This window comes from Pseudopodoces humilis, chromosome 4 (assembly GCF_049639895.1).
Source record: "Pseudopodoces humilis isolate 2021_Gansu_Grassland_sample_001 chromosome 4, ASM4963989v1, whole genome shotgun sequence".
Lineage (NCBI taxonomy): Eukaryota > Metazoa > Chordata > Aves > Passeriformes > Paridae > Pseudopodoces > Pseudopodoces humilis.
The window spans coordinates 6,189,346-6,209,095 of NC_142203.1; the positions used below are offsets into that span (position 1 = coordinate 6,189,346).

The 19,750-nt window shown below is 39.0% G+C and overlaps 1 protein-coding gene across 1 annotated transcript in view; it reads right to left on the reverse strand.

Moving 5' to 3' along the window:
- Positions 1-19,750, reverse strand: part of CAMK4 (calcium/calmodulin dependent protein kinase IV) — a 148,621-nt gene that overhangs the window by 36,515 nt on the left and 92,356 nt on the right. Inside the window, exon 5 of the mRNA XM_005529992.3 lies at positions 12,647-12,719. Within this exon, the coding sequence (XP_005530049.2) occupies positions 12,647-12,719 (73 nt within the window). The remainder of the gene's footprint in view (positions 1-12,646; positions 12,720-19,750) is intronic.

Here is a 19,750-nt window from a genome sequence, read left to right on the forward strand (position 1 = left end):
TACCTGCATTGGAAGGGAAAAGCAACAGGCATAAAGTGACATTCAATTTTGTTTCAGCAGAAAACTTTGCATCCAGGGAGGGGCTCAGAGCTGGATTCTTGACCTCCAAACACTGCAGACACGTGTCTTTCCAATTCTCTACTGCTATGCTGGGCACAGTGAGGAAGGGACCAGACATTTGAGAACTGGTGAGGATTTATGGCTTCCCACCCTTTATTCTTTTGCATTTATTGATCAACCCAAAAGTATGAATGCAGCTATCACTAGACAGGATTACAGGAGGAATGACACAGAAGGTCCCTGTGGTCTCCGACACCCCCCAAAAGGGTAGTGAAGAATTCTATCTCCCTGTCCCTCTGGAAGATAACCCCCTTCCCCATGTGCAGCTTAGAGCTCAGACAAAATACAAACTACTTTTCCCAGTCAGAAGAAAATGTGGACTCCCCCTGAGTGCTGCAATGGTAACAAGCCAAGATCATGCTTCAGCAGCAGAACAAGAAGCAGAGTCAGGAAGGTCAGTGATGAACATGTCTGCAGCCCCTGCTGGAAGAAGCACACACCCTGCTGGGTACACAGCGCTCTTCATTCAACATTCTTGATGAGTAGGCTCTTGTGGGGTCTTAAGGGTCTCATGTTTGAATGGTTGCCAGGCTCTTTTCATCACCTCTGGCTGCAGATGAGAATTTTTATAGGGGCTGCATCAGAGATCATTTTAGTTGACTTTAAGGTCATTTTAGCTGGTCTTTAAGGGAGGGTGTGAAGGGGTTTGTTCTTCTGGTAACTGGTGGGAGGTCCAGCAGGGAAATCTAACAATCAACCTTATTTTTCTGGTGTCATTCCTTCTTATATGTCCAAAGTTGAATGAAAGGATCTCAGCCAAAGGCCCTTGCCAAGTTTACAACACAGCAGCTCTGAAAGAAAACTCAGCTCTCCAAAGTAGATTGTTAGTGTTTGAAAAAAAATAGTCCAGTGAATTACTTCTTTTCTTTTGCTTAGCTGTGCCTTACCATATAAAATAATTTCATTTTCTTTGCCTAGATCACAGATATCAGCCCTGTAGTTTTAAGCATATCACTCAAATTGAAAGCTGACAGAAAGCTATGAACTGGTCCATGACTTTTCATTATTTAAATACATTGGTCTGTATTTAATGCAGAAAGCAAACAATTCTAAGAAACAAAGAGAAAAGGTAACAGAAAACAAAGTCCAGGAAGAACAGTAAGTAAAATAGTAATAGATTAAGGGATGAATAATTTACTGTCAAAGACCCACATGCCCATTCTGTGTAACATCATATTGAGTACATAAAATCTGAAGAGTGACAGCATTTCATGAACCTGTTCTTTCCACACATTAAAGGCTTTCTGGGGAAAACAGGGTCAAATGAGTTACAGATCTAAATCCAGCCAGCTCTGGCACTTTCTTTTGGGGAATCTGGCACAGGCTGGAGCATGAGGAGCTCTGCAGCCCAGGGCTGTGGAGACCACCCTGCCAGGCTGCTGCCCATCACCTCCAAAGCCTGAGGTGTGATGTGAGCCACAGAGCACAGGTGCACCATGGAATAGTCCCAGTGTGTGATCCAAAACCCAGATTACTGGGTTACCTGCAACAAACCTCAAAAAGACCTGCAAAATAGACATGTTTTGCTGGCTATTTCAATTTTTAATTGCCAACCAGTTCTCTTGCAGCAATGTTAACCCAACTATATCACTTATGCTTATCTTATCCAGTAGTTTGGAAAGTACCCTTATTATGTTATTTAAGCACTTATTTCTTCATTACCACTAAGACACAACTATAAAAATCTGCTGTGCATTCCTGAAACACATGCTCAAAGACCTACTCAGACATAACTGCTTCAGTCTGCTGCCTCCTCAGGATGAGCAGAGATGGGGGGAAATGCATCAAGTCTGGAAAGGAAGAAGGTTTGTACTGACTAAACAGGGGATCCCCCACAGACCCCTACTTGGAAATTAAGCCTAGGACAGTGGCAGCTGGAACACCTCCACTGATAACACTAGTGACAAACCAGCACAGAAGCCATCCTGCAGTCTCACATGGAAACAACTGCAAAAACATGTAGGGCTGGAAATGGTTATTTTATATGCAAGTGACATACTGGATCTTACCCTTCCTGCAAAAAACCAAAACAAAACAAAAACACCACACAGGTATTTAAAAACAAAGTATATCAGATTTTTCTCTACATGTTACCAGATTTTTCTTCACATGATCTGATTAGAGAATTCAAAGCTTACTAGAGATTGAAGCTTCTAATATTATTTGTGGATTTATAAATTTAATTTTTGACAAGTTTGCCTTTCTAGACAACCATACATTCAAAATTATTGCAAGGACTTATGCTTTCACAGAAAACCAGATGAATCCTTCAAAGTAGTGAGATATCCTCTGATTTAAGAGTATTTTGTCTGAAATTATGTTGTTCTTATTAAAAAAAAACTGGCTTAGTCTGCTCCCTCCAACTACTAATTTTTCAGACTATTCAATAATTTTGAATACATTTTACAAGAAACTAAAACATTACCAACTATCTCTCTCACTAGGTGGAAAAAATTAAGCAGCCAGAAGAGATCTTTTTTAGTCCTGTGTCATGGAGTTACTTTACCTTTAAGAAAGTTTAAGTTGCTGGGAACTGCCTGGAGTCTTTTCTCCTGACCAATTATCGGTCATTGCTGAGAATTGACAGCAGTTTAGGCCATTGAAAAGTGGGATCAGCTTGTGAACCCTACCTTAAAGTGTAAAACCAGAGCTCTCTTGGTTCTCTTTGTTTCCTGGCTGGGAAGGGCGGCAGAGCTCCAGGCCTCCCGCTCCCTGCCCAGGCCATGCGGCCGGGCGGGGACTGGGCTGGGCCCAGCGTCTCCCGGCCGGGGGATGCGGGCCCTGTGGAGGGGGTTTTCTCCGGGCTCCGGCCGGGCCGGGCCGAGCCGATCTCTGGCTCGGCTGCAGGCTTTTTGCTGTGGCTGGATTCACTGGAGACTGCTGAGTGAAGAAAGAGAGAGGCTCTGGGCCTGCAGCGGGCTGGGCGCGGCGACTGCACTCTCCAGAGCAGCCATGAGGAACTTTCCATCGCAGACGGCTCCAGCTCCTGCACCGGCCGAGGCCACAGAACTACCTACAACAGCCTGGGCAAGATTTTAACTCTTTCATTTCCCAGATGAGACTTGCGGATTAATCTTTTTATCCAGAGAGAGAAAAAGAGAGTGATCAACATGAAAAGAGACTTTATAAACTACCAGTGACAGGAAAGAAAAGAAGCTTCAGAAAAGGTAGAGAATTAAGAAGATGCTTTAATTAAGCTGAAATATCTTTCTGTTAAAACTATGGAAATGGACAATAAGGCCTTGAAAACACTCCTTTAATTCATGACAGTATATAGGGAGGAATAGAGTGTTCAAAGTGTAAATTTTGAGTAAAAAAGTAGAGTAATTATGGTACAGTGAAGTGCTGGAAGATTTGAAGCCTTGAGAGGCAATGAGAAAACTGTTTTCTAGTGAAGCTCACAGAAACAGATGAAGAAGACTTTTTGCCTTTGAATAACTTATCCTTAAAAATGCCATCCCTAGACTCATGGCCCATACACACTTGAGAGTGATGTGAAAATGGGAGGAGTGGGCTCTAATAACAGCAGCTCTGGGCAGCTAACATTAGAGCAATGGAAAACTATAACAAAAATAGTTTTTCTTGTGAGAAACTCCATAAATTAACAGGAAGAAACTTCTGTTTCTCTATAAAGACTGTAGCAAGAATTGGGACTGTTTTAACCATCAAAGTTCCAAAGTTTTTGTCTCTTTTGTCATGTGAACAAGGGAATAGTGGGTAGACTGGGGATGAAAAGGTTTTTCTGGAAGTTTATTCTGGTGTTCTTATTGTAGTTTGTCAATAAACTTTTTTTTCCTTTTAAGTTTTATGCCTGTTTTGCTCTTGTTCTAATCCATATCTCACAGCAAGAAATAAGTAATTTTCTTAGTTATTGGTTTAAAACCACGACAGTCCTGTCATCAAGGAAAATCCTACAAGACAAGACACTCATTTCATATACATCTGAATGCTCATGTGGTGCTCAGACTAGAGACACTTTAATGAAGCACCCTCTCAGAATTCAGGAAGAAAGAACTCTCATTTATGAGAGACATGGAGCGGCCAAATTTCTCTTTGCTGAGTTTGTTCAATTATTCATCCTTCCAGACAGCCTCAAGTGCAAACATATTCCAGAGTGGTTGTATCTTCACAGAAAACCATGTTGAATTTTTTGTTGGCAACAATGTTCCATACCACAAATTATCAAATCTTTATGGAATTTTAGATTAAATCTGGATTTTTAAATGAAGGACATAGTTTTAACAGATTTTATTGCATGCTTTTTCAAGTTCCTTATAAAAAAAAAATCCATCATTGTATCAAACAGAAAGATATAAGAATACCAGTGAAGCAGGCACAGTCAGATAGAAGGAAAAGGACCAATTTGCCACACTGATAATTTATTTTATCTAACCCTACAGTTGTTAGACTCTGCCCACTAAAATATAATTCAGAATTATAATATTTTATGACCATAAAGTATGATAATAATTACAAAATACAATGATATGTTATAGACAGGAAACCACAAAGCTAAAACAAAGCAACTTTAAAACACAAGAAATAAAAGATTCATGTTTACTTCCTGACAGACAGTATGCTGAATTTCTGCTATTGCTGCTCATCAGATGGACTCAGCTGATCAGAATATGTGGAAAAGCTCATTTCAATAATGAAATGTACTGTTTGTTAACACTCCAGGTGCTGCCCATCCTTACTATTGCTCAAGAACTTGCATCAGAAAATACAACAAATTCCTCACACCTAGCACTATTCACCAAACAGTCAAATTTCTCAGTGTCCAGAAATCAGAATGTCAGAAATTGACTGTGTGCTTTATTCAGGCACCATCCAACACAGCTCCTGAAAAACCCAAGAAAGGCGAACCAAGGTGACACATGTTTCGTGTCAGTACCTCATCTCACTCTTTCTAGCTCATCAAGTACTGTCATGCACTCCAGTCTAATGAAGTGGTGAGTGTGGGGTGGTGCTGATTGCTGAAAACATTGGCTTCAATATCCCACCTCTGCCATCTTCCAACATGGAAGTCTGTGTAAAGCTCAACTGAGTGTGTGAAATTTCAAGTCTAGGCACTCATTGGATTTGTTGACAGAAACAATATAAATGGAGGTAAAAGTATTCAGAAAGCATTCTTCACATGCCAGAAAACAAGTGTGACAACATTATGTAAACAAGTCACTCAGAGACATAAAAATAATCAGGAAATAGTAAATTAAAAAGGGTAAAACCAGATGCATTAGAAGTTCCAAAATATCCACAGTTGCTGACATTTCAGGGGATCAATTCAGGATCTTGAGAGATTAAATGGAGAGTCTCGATTCACTCATCAGGGCCAGAGAAATGAAGCTACTAAACTGAAGTAATGATAAATTTTTACGTAGCTTATTTAAGAGGGATCAGTGTCAGTCAATCTTAGTTTATGACAACTCCTTGGCATGACAGGAATCTCCCCCAAAAAGGCCAGGAATTCTCTCTCTTTTTTCAAATCACAGGCATGGGGGTTCTGGTAAGTTTCCATACAACCTAATGAAAAAAAAATGCAATTTTGTAAACAGTTGTTCTGCTAAGAGGCTGCTACCTTAGTCAGCCTAGTACTATGAAATCGGAAGTACAAAATAGCACAAGGCTATAATAATACTACTGAGTAATTTTTTGGCAACTGGTTTTCTTTTCACAGGTTCCCTTGTAATTTACTCCTGAAATCGATGTCTCTTTATTCCTTGCCATCATTACTGATGCATGAACAGCAAGACACAAGGAGAGAAGCCTGTCCTTGCTTAGTCCTACAGGCACAGTTGGCTCAGGAAAAAGAAAAACAGAGTCCTGGAGGCCTGGGTGGAAGAGTTTCCTTAGGCTTCAGTAAATCTTTTTGGGGATAAAGCAGTGACTCCTACAAAGGTGCTTCTATTTTAATGTAACATTTCACCAGCTGCCTTTCAGTCTTTAGTGAAATTCTGCAATATGTGTCTACACCACTATCACTTTACCAAGGCTGCACAGTTTGCATGAGGGGCAGCAGTTACTGGTGGCACTGCTGCAGTGTCAATTAACAATTCTCCTTTTCATGCACAGCTGGGTGGTCTTCTGCTTTGGTATGCCCTCTAGGGCAATTCCTGAGACCTCCTCATTCTTTGTCAATCCTTCTTGACTCTTCCTGTAGCATCCAGCTGCTAATCTTTTACTGTTTCTACACAGTATGTGAAGATCTCAGGTTGCTTGAGGGGCTTCTCCAACTCAGAAGCTGTCAGAGCCCTGCCAAGCTCACGTAGCAAGATGTACTTGTTGGAGATGCAGAATGTACAGTGTGTCCTACAGGAACAGGTAATTGAGTGCCCTATCACTGCATTACAGTTTGCAAAATACATGCAATAAAAGTTATTTTAATAAGAGGAGTATTAGTAGTTTAAGGTCTGAGGTAAAGAGTCTTTTTCCTTTGCTTGTGCTTATTAATTGCTAATGTTGTGCTGGCTAATGTGTGGAAGAGCAATGTGTGACTGTTGAAAGACAAGACTCAGCTCTCACAGAGCTGTCTTCCTGTGCTATTCCCCCTCTAAAGGAGATGGACAGGCCTTCACCAAACAATGCCTCAAGAATTAGTGAATCAGGCAGACAGACCCAGCCTTTGAATGGTTTCAGCACTACCTTCACACAATGTTTTCAACAATCCATCTTATAAAAAAGGCACAGGAAAATTGTCCATCTCCCTCAGATGAACTGAGAAATGGTCAAATCCCTGAGTCCCCAGTCAGTTCTTGGACAGCAATTTCCCTACAAATGTCAGTCTCTTGGGCTAAGTATCAGCTACTTACTCAAACACAGCATCATTTGACATTGTATTTGTGGTGTGCTGAGAGTTAAAAGAAGTGGTAATTAGTCACTTTCATTGTTACTTCCAAATATTTTCCAAAATTAATACTGTAGTGATGTGTTTCCAAAACAAGAGAAAGACAGCTCACTTAATGAGAGCATAATTTCAAACAGTAACAATCAGGCAAATACGACCCTGACTTTTTGCTGCATTGGACATTAACTGCAATACAGTAAATCAGCTCCCTCCATTTCCTCTATTAGTGATAATAGCAAAATACAATACCCTCATTTCCTCATTGCTGATGGCAGCATTGCTGGGCTCTTTTGATTGTAACTCTTCTTCAATACGTGTGCTGCAAGAGGAACCTTGTGCTCAGCTGAAAACAGATCTCAAAAATATTTTTGAAGATATAATTCTGGATCAAGGTACTGATAAATCCAGTTGGATAATAAGTCCCACTCTGTTATCCTCCCCACAATTCAAGTACATTGATAATAAGAAAAAAATAGTTTAAAATCTGTTTACAACAAACATGAAAAGCAATCAAATGTAAGCTTGCAAAATTATGAACCTATTCATTAAGAACACCTTCACCCCCTAAGCAGATTATGCTGTGCATGGAACCATGCTTCTGAGACAGCACATTTGAAATACACATGCATTTCTCTCCCAGGCAGGGGCAGCACTTCAAGTGGTTTCTTACATAATATGTCAGTTTAGCTATTTGCTTATTTATTCCTAACAGCAGTACGACAGAACAGTCTCCCAGGGCACTGATGAAATGTTGTCACCAAATGGAAGAAAAGCTTCCATGCAGTCATCTCTACATAATGTGTTAAACCACCCCTCCCCAAGAACATTCACCTTCAAGCCCCACAAACAAATCTTGAAGAAAGAAGCATTTTGTGCCTAGACTAGATCAAATAGAAATTATCTTTTATTTAATAAAAACCCAACAACAATGCTGTAGAATGGGCAGATGTTGTTATTTCTTTCTACAAGTCATTAAATTGTACACCATGCCTATGGCAATACTCCCAGTTCAGGGAAAAATGAATGTAATTGACCTGCAAAACACATCCTGATATCAATCCAACCATCAGTCCTTGCCTGCTTTCACTGTATTATAAGATACAATGCAAGCAAACAATAGATTCTCCCTTTATTTCACTCCTCCTCTATGTCAGACACTCTGTCTTGATATCCAGGGTTTATTTTGCATGTGAGGCATGTTTTATTATAGAAGTCCTTTTTGGAAATATTGGTAGAACCTCTTTATTCTGCAGTCTAATACAACCACTACTAAAGTAGTGTTTGTGCTACTTCAAGAGGCAATGATCCTGTAAAAAGGAGAATGGTGGAAGTGGACCACACTCCCAGGGAATACAGTAAAATATCAATAATCCTTTGCAAATTCCTTGTCTTATGGTATCAAGCATTCATCCTTAGCAACAACCACATAGCTAAAGACACACTGAATCTGGCCTAAACCTGCAAGCTTCTTAAATTACACTTTCAAGTAAACATACAGAAAACTTGGCAGAAGAATTTTGCATTTCCCTTTATTTCCCCCTCAGAAAAGCAGGACTTGGTGGGTAGTCTTAGATCACAACAGTGGCTGTTTCTTAACTTCCTCCTTATGGATAAAAACACTTATGCCAGGAACAGACTCAGAAAGCCACTCTACTGCCAGAGGGAGGATGGAAAACACTCAGGATTCATCAGTGAATGGGGAGAAATCTGAAGGTACAAATGCCTCTTCTGTGGAGAAGAAAATCCTTTTCAAAATCTTCTAAAGAGAAGAAGTCAGTGCTCTTCAATATCTTCAATCAAGTGTAGGACTTTTCTTCCTCCATAGAGTATTCCCAAATTTTGCTACTATTTTAGACAAGTCTTTATCCTCTGTTGTAATACCTAGGCATCCCTGCCATCTTCTTCTCTGAATTTTGACTTAATTTTCTACAGAACTGAGCTCCAGGTTTCTTCCCAATTCTTGTCCTTTTATTTGGTGTGCCTTTTTAGCCTTTGCTAAGTATATATTGATAATGTAACACATTTGCCTTGTTCAGAATTTCAGAAACCTATGACAATCACACCTCAGTTAAGTTCACCTTGTAACTGCTGGCTAAAACAAAAATATATTCATTGTCTCTATCTCCACCAAGAACTAACTCAGTGATTACATAGAAAAAAAAGAGAAACCTCTGCATAATCTTTATCTCTTGTACAATTTTCTTTGAATGGCAAACCCCCCAAATATAAATTCTCTTGATTCGTGTCCTGTCTTTAGAAGTCTGATTAGCTCATTTGGATTAAGCTCTAATTGTCAGACAGACCAATGCTTCAGAGTTTGTAAATATGCTTGCAAGCTGCATATTTGTAGGTAGGTTCTTACCTAATAACATACAGTTCATTATTGGAGAGATCAAAATTCTCTGAAATTAATAGAGACCTTTAATCTAGATTTTCTCTCTCAAACCTGCAGCAACTTGTGCCCTCAGGCTTTGCCACCATACCTGACAATTCAGCATTCTCCCTGTGAATTTATGACAAGGATCTGAACAGAAGTGCAAATCTGTAATGAAGCTTGAAATGGTAAAAAATTTAAATTAAAAAATAGAAACTGAGGGAGTCTCACATATAACTTCTGGGAAATGTTCCCATCTAGACAAGATAATGGGCAGTCTAAGAAAACAAATTACTGTAAAATTTGATGGGAAATTAATTTAGAAATGGATGAGTTCAAAACTACATACAGTATGTATGCTAATTACCCTAAATACAAAAACTAAACTGTTATACTTAATTTTGAATTTAAATGTATTGAAAAGAGTAATTTAACGCCTAAGCAGAAAGTTATCCCTTTGAAAATAATGCAGAGTAGGTAAGAAGGAACAGCATTTATTTTTAGTGACAAACACAACATTTTAAAATACACATTAAAAAAAAATCACTGTAATTCTATAAAGTTTGATCAGCTGAAAAATAGGTGTGTGTTCTTCTCTTAAAGAAGTGTGCAATATTCCTCTTGTGACCAATCTTTTGAGGACTACCTGGATACCAAAATATCAAAAACTCATTCTGCAAGATACACAGTGAAGATCTGGCCTCAGGACATCTGCATGCAGAAACTCATTCATTAAAAAAAAAAATTAAGGAAAACTGCTACTAGAGTAAGTATGCAAGTAGACCACACTGCATGCAACTCATTCCCTGAGAGGAGAGAAAGGACAATGGTGTGACAAGAGAGACTGCCCTCAAAAGCCTCCTCTTTAGGCATGAAACTTATTCATGGAATCATGGGATTCCATCTCATCTCCCTGTGCTGTCAGGTAGCAACAAGACCTCTCTGTCTGCTTTGAACAGCAAATCACAAGGGCTAAAAGGATGAACACTGGTTTGACTGACTTTTGTACCTTTGCTTTTTATTTTATGGATTAAGCTATCTCCCAGCTTGAAGAACAATGAAAGAATAATGGAAAAGGCAAAAATGTGGAAGAGAGGGCAAAAAAATCTGATGTGTTTCCACTAAGGGCAAATACAGTCACCAGCTGGGAACTCCAGACCAGATGTAAACAGCAGAAAGTCATGAAAAAAGGCAAAATGAATGTGGAGGTCTTCAAAACAGTACTGGTTTTTGTTTTTTCTCTGATTTGGGGATGACAGATGTCTGTCATACATTTATGATGATTTGTGACAAGAAGACTCACATTAATCTTTTGTGTGCTACTCTGGCTGCTTGATTAATTCTTTGTAAGCCAGTAAGAGCGTGGCTTACAGGCATTCAAAAACCAGACAGACCTAGAAACTTTATGGATTAATCTGTTATTTAGTCCATTTGCTTTAACAATTTCAAAAGGAATTGAATAAAAAATGCTTTTGTGCTTTTCAAATATGGCTCTACACTTCTCATTAAATTCTTAGAAGTGTCTCATAAAAACCTTTGCTATATGAAGACATAATACCTCCTCGTGTTCATGATCCACTGCAAGGACAAATCCATGACTATAGCAACAGCCCTGCACAGGGGCCTTAAAAAACATTTAGTTCAAGAGAGGTCAGCAAAAGGAGGGCTGGATGCTGCTTCTTCAAAGAGCAATTTATAAAAATCACATAGGTCAAAAAGCCTACATGGTGCCAGAAGGGTATTCACTAGTATTGCCTTTTGTACAAATTGTACAAATATTTGGTTTTAAGAATGATCTATGGATACATTTCTTTTTATTTTGAAAAGATTATTCTGCTGCAGCAGCAGTTTCCAGTTTCTAATAAAAACTCCTGTCCTGCTCATGAACACCATTCTGTCAAGTTTATAGCCCAAATCTATCAGAGTACATCAGCAGGTCTGCAAAGATCCCAAGCTGAGAACTGCCACTTCCACAGCTTTTCCATCTTTGGCTCAGATGTTCAGCTGTAAGAGCAGAAGTCAATACACTTTATCCTAGTTAAGGATCTCATACAAGGAACCATAGAAATCCTAATTATTGCTCATATAAGGATCAGCTTTTCAGTTTTAAGTTTTCATACATCGCTGCTGATTTCAGCAAGCTATTACAACTGTTAGAAGCTGAAGATTTTTCTCTTGTTTCTGGTTTTAAAATAAAAAGCTTAAACATCTTCTGAAACATGTTACAGCAAAACTGAATCATAATTTTTTTGGTAAAAGAATGTTAAATAATGCAGAGCCATCTTAACTGGGGCACTTGAACTGAAAGAAAAAATTAGAAATAAAATAGTCATTTAAGCAAATTTTAAAAGTTTATATAAATGCATTAGGATGTGCTGTAAAATACATAATTTAGATTTCTTTGGATGAGAGTTACACAATAGACATCAGATCATTCAAAAGGGATCATGAAGTGAACATGCATGGTCTTGCAGTATGTGCTATTAGTGTTGTAAACACCAGTTCTCACATCTTATTTAGTGTGAGCAGGCTCACATATTTGTTACCTTTGATGATAACTTTGTTATCATCCCAGGTGAACGTGCCCAGATTGGCTCATTTCTTCTGATGAACCAAATTACTGCTGTAACCAGTAATCTTTTCGTCTCTAGACCCCTTCTGCAGAGGCCAGTCACCCCCACAAGTCCTTTTCTAAGACAGCTCCTTTGATGCTGAATCTCCATAGATGGCCTGTATAGCACCTGCCTTACCACTGACATCCTTCAAATGAGCTCTGCAGCCTGACCTCTCTTTTCCCCTGTCCAACGCGTCCCCCCTCTTCTGTACTGGGAGTGAACAGAACTAACACATACACTGGACATGGGACAAATCCATTTCTTAAGTATTTCCCCAGCATCTGATTGCTGTTTTGGAGAACATCTGGTGTGAAATCAGATGGAAGAGCTACAGGTGACTAAGAAGCACAGAAAATGTACAGAAGTGCTGTGTGTAAACACTAGGAGCCTTCCTGAAGAATTTGCATACCTTCCTCTAAGTGATAGAGTGTGAAATTGTTGTATAAAAATCCCAGTGTTTGAAATGCACGAAACATAAAGAGGAAGAAGGTATATTAGAAGCTGCACAAGCTATTGGAAACAATTATTATTCTGCTCTCTCCAGCAATACTGTCATTCTGATTGAAGTGCAATTCTTTGAAGTGTCACTGATTACCTTAAAAATGCACACTGCCTCTTTCACACACAAGTATTTATTGAGCCACCACGGATGACAGATCAGGTGCTGAGCATGAGATGCCAGATAATACTCACAGAAACTGCCTCCAGGATTTGTTTGACAGCATCAGCAGCATCTCGTTCACTGTAATACCCCTTTTCCACAATCCTACAGAAAAAAGCAATACAATTAAACATTAAGGTAAATAAAGAGTGAAGGTAGACGCTTCTTTCCAAAAATGAGATAGCAAGCAATCAAATTTAAATATGACCAGGACAGTGGAGTGTCTCCAAGAGACTAGAAAACAACCCATTTGCAATTTAAGTTACCTTTGATTTCCAGTTAAATGAAAGACAAGAGGTAAAATATCAACTGGACAAGATGTTTATAGTATATCTACACATTCAGTTCAAAGTTTTTAAAACTTTCTGACACTCAAGGAATCAGAATTACTGAAGGACAAAACTATTCAACATTTAGGAACTGATTTTTCATTTTCATATTTAACTTAAGCCCCTCCCTCCCCAGTTATTTAGTTAATTAGATAGATACTAAGACATTAAACAAAAGCACTATGCTATGTACACACAGATATGAATTATTCAGGAGAAGAAGTTGGCATAAAAGTTTACTAGTTTCAAATTATCCCTCAAGTGTGACGGGCTAAACAACTGTCTTTTTTTACCCTGTCAGTAGAAAACTATATGCAAAGAAATACAGGGTTTTTTCAATTAAAGCTATGTTTTTCTTTCAGAAAAGCTACTTTTTCTTACAGAATCAGTAGACACAGATTTGCACAATGACATACAAGCAGTTAAGAAGTATCTATCATTAAGATATCATAATACTCTATTTAAGACACTAAACAGTCTTTTTACTAACATTTTAAACCAAGCATAGTATTTGTGAACTACAATAATTCTCCCTCAGAGAGTTACCTTAAAGGTCAGATTTTTGATCTGAAGTCTTGATATTTTTACTGTATTAATTTTTCAAAGCCTAAGAAAACATAGACAGATATTGCCTAGAAACAGAACCTGTGGTGCCTACAAGACATTTTATAAAATGATGTTCTGCAAGCAGACAAGCCAGTTTTATAAACCAATATCCTAAAATCCCCATGAAGCAGTACAGCAAGGAACCTTTAATGTCAGAAGACACTGGAAAGACCTTCTGCCCCAAGATCCATAAAAATATGTGATATAAAATATGAAAAGGCTCTGCTGGTGGCAGGAAGGCTATCCTTCTTTCTCCCCACTGCTCCTGCTTTGCAGGAACTTTTTATCACTTCTTTTACTGAAGTAACAGATTCATGTTGAGTTACCATCAGCGCAGCTCCTCACAACTTCACAAAACTGAGAGGAAAGGTGTGACTAATGTACATATGAAAATCATTGTTTTATACTCATTAGAGGATCAAGTGATTAGAAGTAAGAAACAATGCAAAGATAGCACTCCACACCAGAAAGAGAGGCAACAGGCATGACACTGTGGAAAGCCTGGATATTCCACAGGGATATTCCTAATCAGCTGCAATTACTTTACCTTCACACTCGTTGCGTTCACAGAGAGCTGAGTCTATTCATGTGGCAGCAGTAACAGCAAGTAATCCCTCTAAAGCAGTTCTTCTATTTCATCATTATTTCTTTGCTGCCTAATTGGTTAGGATTATTTCTAGAAGGTTGTTTGGTTTGGGTTCTTTGGGTTTTTCAGCAACCCTTTAGCTGTCATGCCATATGCACAGCTTTAACACCTTTGGTTTTTTTGTGCCTTCAGTCCTTCTCCTGTTCTGGTCATCTGTTTACACCATTAGGGAGAGCTTTACTGGAACTTATCACCATAAGGGGAAAACAAAGCAAATCTTACTCACTTATGTTATTATATTAGGCTTACACTATATTAGGCTTTTAGCCTAAAGTATAGGGAAGAGTTTACAAAAACCTAGAAATTATGCAATAAAATGCTACATTATACTTGAAGGCTAGATTATTCTTCAGCCATTTCAGACTGAATTATCCTCTTCTGTTAGATTACATTGTGAGACCTGAGCCCCAGTGATGCTCTTGCTTAGTTATTCATTCCCCTGTATACACTGGCTTTGCTTTCTCCTCCTTTTTAATTCAAATTAAGTATTTTGTTTCAGCCAGGTATTCATATGTTTCAGCCTGTCGGCAGCACCCACCCTGCCCCAAGCACTGAATCCACCAGGTGCAGGATACCCTTGTGAACCTGACCTCAGAAATGCATGAGGCAGGTTCTAGGCTTAAAGAGTATTTAGAAAACTCTGTTTTTCCAATATATCTCAGAATAAGATCACAGAAATATGAGGTAATGCAGTTACAATTCAATTTACATTTCTCCCTAAATAAAAAAAAAATTCTCTTTCTACAGTGTGGTAGCTTAGTCTTTGTTCTATCTTTTGAAACACATAAACCAGGGGAATGAAAAAAAAAAAAAACCCCAAAAAAAAACAACCATTAAAGGCAGTCTATGGCTTTGTTTTTAACTCTACTCACCAAAATCAAAGAAAAGAGGAGCTTCCTGTAAATGCTTAGCCAATGCTAATTACCAGACCACTGGACACAAGGGACAAATCAGAGACACTCAAGACTGCCCCTTGACCTCAAGATGAGTTCACATTGACTTAGACAATATATGCTGATAAGGATAGCACACTGCTCTCATTATTTACATTAAATACATAGCAGAAGAAGCACACAGACCTTGTAGGTGAAGATTTGTAATTTACACTTTAAAATAAATATATGTGATGAAGTGTGGGCCCGTGTTTCTGGAAAGCAATAAAAAACAACTGTAGAAATATTGGGCAATGTACTGGGCCCACCTGCTAATGCTACAGGTGAATAACATGCACTGGCAAGCCAATTACAGATTATGTCATATTGAGTTAACTTTCCAGTTTTCCAGAAGTCTAGAATTCAGACATACTGAGAATAGAAAACTTACTCTTATTCAATAATAATTTAGCAAATAGAAAACCTAATATTTTGTGATGGCAATAAATGAAAAAAGACATATTCTACCCTTTCTACAGATGAACATTCATTTATAAGGGTACTCTGATTTAGAACTAAAACCTGTCTATAAGGCAGTAAGGAGGAGTATTGAAATGCTATCCTGCAGTTTAGGTCATACAGTAATGCTGGGGGATCATTTGTGCCTTTATTTTTTGCATCCTCCCTGCAATAGTTTACACAAGACAAATGATAGGTGTGCCAGCAAGACTCCTACCTGAGACCAAGTGTGCCAGCAAGACTCCTACCTGAGACCAATGAGTCTTCCTTAAAAGGATTCTTCAGATTCAGACTGTAGATTAACAATGACTCATTGCCCTTTTTTCTATAATGGGAAGGAAACCTGCAGAATACCTTATTTCACCATTATTGAAGCAAATCCCAACTATTTATTACAGGATGATCTTTGACAAAACTGTGTGTAAAGGAAGATTAAGCCTTTGGTGAGAGGAAAGAGAAAGACAGGAACAGCAGCAATAAGGAACTAATTAAATATTCTCTTTGATATGCAAATGAAAGAGCCAGGTAGGCCAAGAGAGTGCTGGAGAGAAAAACTGAGGAAGACAGCAGGGAATCCAGAACTGCTTGAAACCAGAAAAAATGCTTGGGAAAACACTTAATTTGGTGCTGCAAGCATCCAGGAAATTTAATATGCAACTTCAAAATGAAGACACTCTAGACTGAGCAAAAATGCAATGCCAATTTGTGTAGGATTCCTTTTTCACAGTTATGCATACACATTTATTGAATTATGCTGATTAAATTGCTTGCACCTTTATATGTCAAGACACACATTTAGCAGAGTGTTTACTAGATGGACAGCAAGTCAGAGCTCTCCCAAAGCACCACCTGACTCAATCTTGTCTTTTCAAGCACACATCACCTTATTTGAGACAAATCTGCCTCCTTCGGTAGAGAGGAGCAGGGAAATACTTCTCAGGGCCCCTGCTCACCTCCCTCTCCCAGTGCCAGCAGAGATTAAGATGTCCTTTGGGAGCAGCCCCAGTCCCATGGTGCTGAGAGACATCCCTGCCTGCCTGCATGGCCCAGGACCCCTCAGAAATCTGTGTTATCACACTCCCTCAGCTGCTGCTGCCCAGAGGTGGAAGAGCCTTGCCAGGTAACAAGGCTATGACAGATTTAGCAGTGAGAAAAACCACCCTCAGCGTCACAGTGCCCAGCAACCATGGGGAAATGGCATAATCCATTTCTGGGGATGTATGCTCTCCTACAGTTGATATTTTGGCAGCTTCCATCACCAAACACATGTATGTGTTCAAGTGTTTCATAATTTGCAGTAATCTTTGCCAGACTCCAACCGGCCTTTCCAGCATTTCTGTTCCTTGTGAGCACTCAAAGTTCTCTTGCAGTATAAATTCTTTAGTTTTGCAGATGGTTTTCAGTGTAGCCTCTGTACCATGGATTTGCAGCTCTTGCTACTTTTTTTATAATATTTCCATGTTGCACATCTTCATTAGAGTCTACATCTGCAGATGCATAAACTCTTACCGGCATTCACCACACCCCTGAAACCAGCAGTGTAATTTGGGAAGACCATGTAATGGATTTCACTCCTTTTGGGGCATTCTTCCTGGTGCTATGCTTTAATTCACTGTTTTGGTGTGAAGCCATGGAAAGCAGTGGGCCACCCCAGTAAAGGGAGGGAGGTCGTGGCCACACCTGCTCTGCAGAAACCTTACTTCTGGCAGGGGTGAAAGAGGAAGAGTGCATTCCTGCTAAGATAAACATATGGGACATGAAAATCAATGAGAAAATAGATGGGGAATCTCAATGCATCATTTTAGGATCCATTTTCAGAGGAGTATTAAAATTATATTGATATACAATTTTGCACTTGACTAGAACATGTTTCTGGGGATTAAGAACAAGCACATCAGGCAAGTGAAAATAATCTGTCTCCTACAAGAACAAACAAGTGAACATTTTATCAGAGGAGGAAAGGACTAGGCTTGGGGTTTGATTTTTCAAAGAGTAACAAAACAGGGCACCAGTTCTTCCCAAGTCCAGCAACAGAAAGAGAGCTTGCACAGCTGCACTGGTAGAAAAAAGAAATCAAACCCACCCAGAAACCTGCTTTGAGCAAGGAGGACTCATCCAACGCCAGAGGATGCTAGGCTGGGCTAGTCACTGACAGCACACACCTCTTGGGCAAGGTTGACAGTGCCTTAAATTCCAAGTCAGCATTTGCTGCTACTGCTAGAGTGGCAGCTCTCAGCTGAGAGTGAGGAAGGGTGGACACCCTTCCCCCTCCACAGAACCACTCTGGGCCTCTCACTGTGGCAATGCCTGAAACTTTCAGTTGAGACCACTGACCCTGAGACCAAACCCTCTTTTATTTTTCATTGGTCTTGGTACAATGAATATTCCTGCATTTTGAAACTCAACATGTACTCACGACTCCCACTGATCAAGAAAATTTGAAATCTTACCACTTTAACAAACTTACTTTTTCCTCCCCCATGCTTTACATGCACTAGTTCTCTTATTCTTAGCTTTTCTTCTCTGCTTTCCTCCCACATGGGCCAATCTACCCATCCTCTACTCTTGCCTGAAATGTGAAAGTCTGCTGCTTTCCTGCCTTAACTTGTATTAGCAGTGCACTTAGTTATATGCAAATTAATCAAAATAGTTACTCTAAAATTCGCAACATTTAGCAATCATTTAATGTTGCTGCTATAAATACTACTCCACAATGTAGAGCTGGCAGCATTTGAGTATTAGCTGAATTTAGAAACATATTGTGTGGCTTGCAAAAGTCCTGCTAAATCAACTTGGCCATCTAAGACAATAAAAATTATTATACTTTATCAGTTCCCAGCATTGTTTTGCTTTCTTTAAGTACTGTCTGTATTTGCTTAGCAGACCATCCTTTAAAACTATTGTGACATTAAAAAAAAGCCATCAATCTTTTTAGGGTCATTTTCATTCTGCCTCTAGCTGGCTTTTACCCAAAACCCTTGCACTACATCTTAGCTGTGCACTGTGTCATGTGCAGTCTCAGGCAAGACACTGCCCGAGATACATAAAAGTTCTGCTCTGTTCCAATGCCAGTATGAGCTAACAATTTTAAAAATTGTTTGGTTGTATATAATAAATGTTAATTTATCTAAAATGCTTTGGTTGTCATGGAGATTTTTTTCTGAAACTACTCACTTAATTCTTATGCAAATTCTTGTATTTAATTAAAATGAAACTAAAAGATTTTTACAAGCTAAAGTGAGACTAAAAACCAGCAGAAACAGGAAAAGAAATTGACATCGCTCTATGCAATAGCAAAATGGTTTCCACAAGGGAGACTCTCTCCATGAATGATTCACAGATCTATTGGTTCTTGTCTGTATTGAGGTGATTGCAATTCCTGGTTGCTCTGATGCATTTGTTTAGCTGAAAAAAAGATTCTCCACATAAATATGTATACATTTTCCATACTACAGAATTGAAGAATAAAATTTTTAAAAGTAGCTCTGATTCAGAATCTCCCATATTCTACAACCATTTCCATATTCCAGAGCTGACTAGCTGTATCTATCTCTAATGATTCAAACTGCCTGTCTGTGATCTGAAAAAAGATAATCTGAAATACTGACCTGGGTTTGGATCTAACCCCTTGTGAAACAAACTAGAAGTTTTCCTTCAATACTGTGTTTAGAAATGAAATTCAGCACTGCAGTCATTCAGGAAAACTGTTTTCCCTCTATTGTTACTAAGCAAGATGCACTGTCTGATAAATGTGGCACATAGGAGAATTTAGAGGAAGATTATGTGTTTCTTACAGCTCATACTAGGATTTGTTTCCCCCTCTTTAACTTTCTACTTCCAACTCAGCATTACTATAGCACCCACAGAATTAGACAAGTTCACCTTTCAGGAGCTTGATCTCAGAAGATATTTCAAAAAATAATAGTCTTTGCATCTAGAGCTTGTGAAGCCACAGTGCCCATGACCTGGCTGCAAGCTTCCCTCTCAAAAGTTTTGTGTAACCAGCTGTGTGAGGCAATGCAACAAATGGAATTACTGAAGCATGTCACAACTCCTGCCTGCTGAGAGGGGGCAAAGAGAAGAATCCCTGAGATATTGCAAAAGAGGCAGTGGCCTAGGGAGGGGAAAGAGCAGCACTGAAGGTGCCAATGAAGCTGCTCTGGT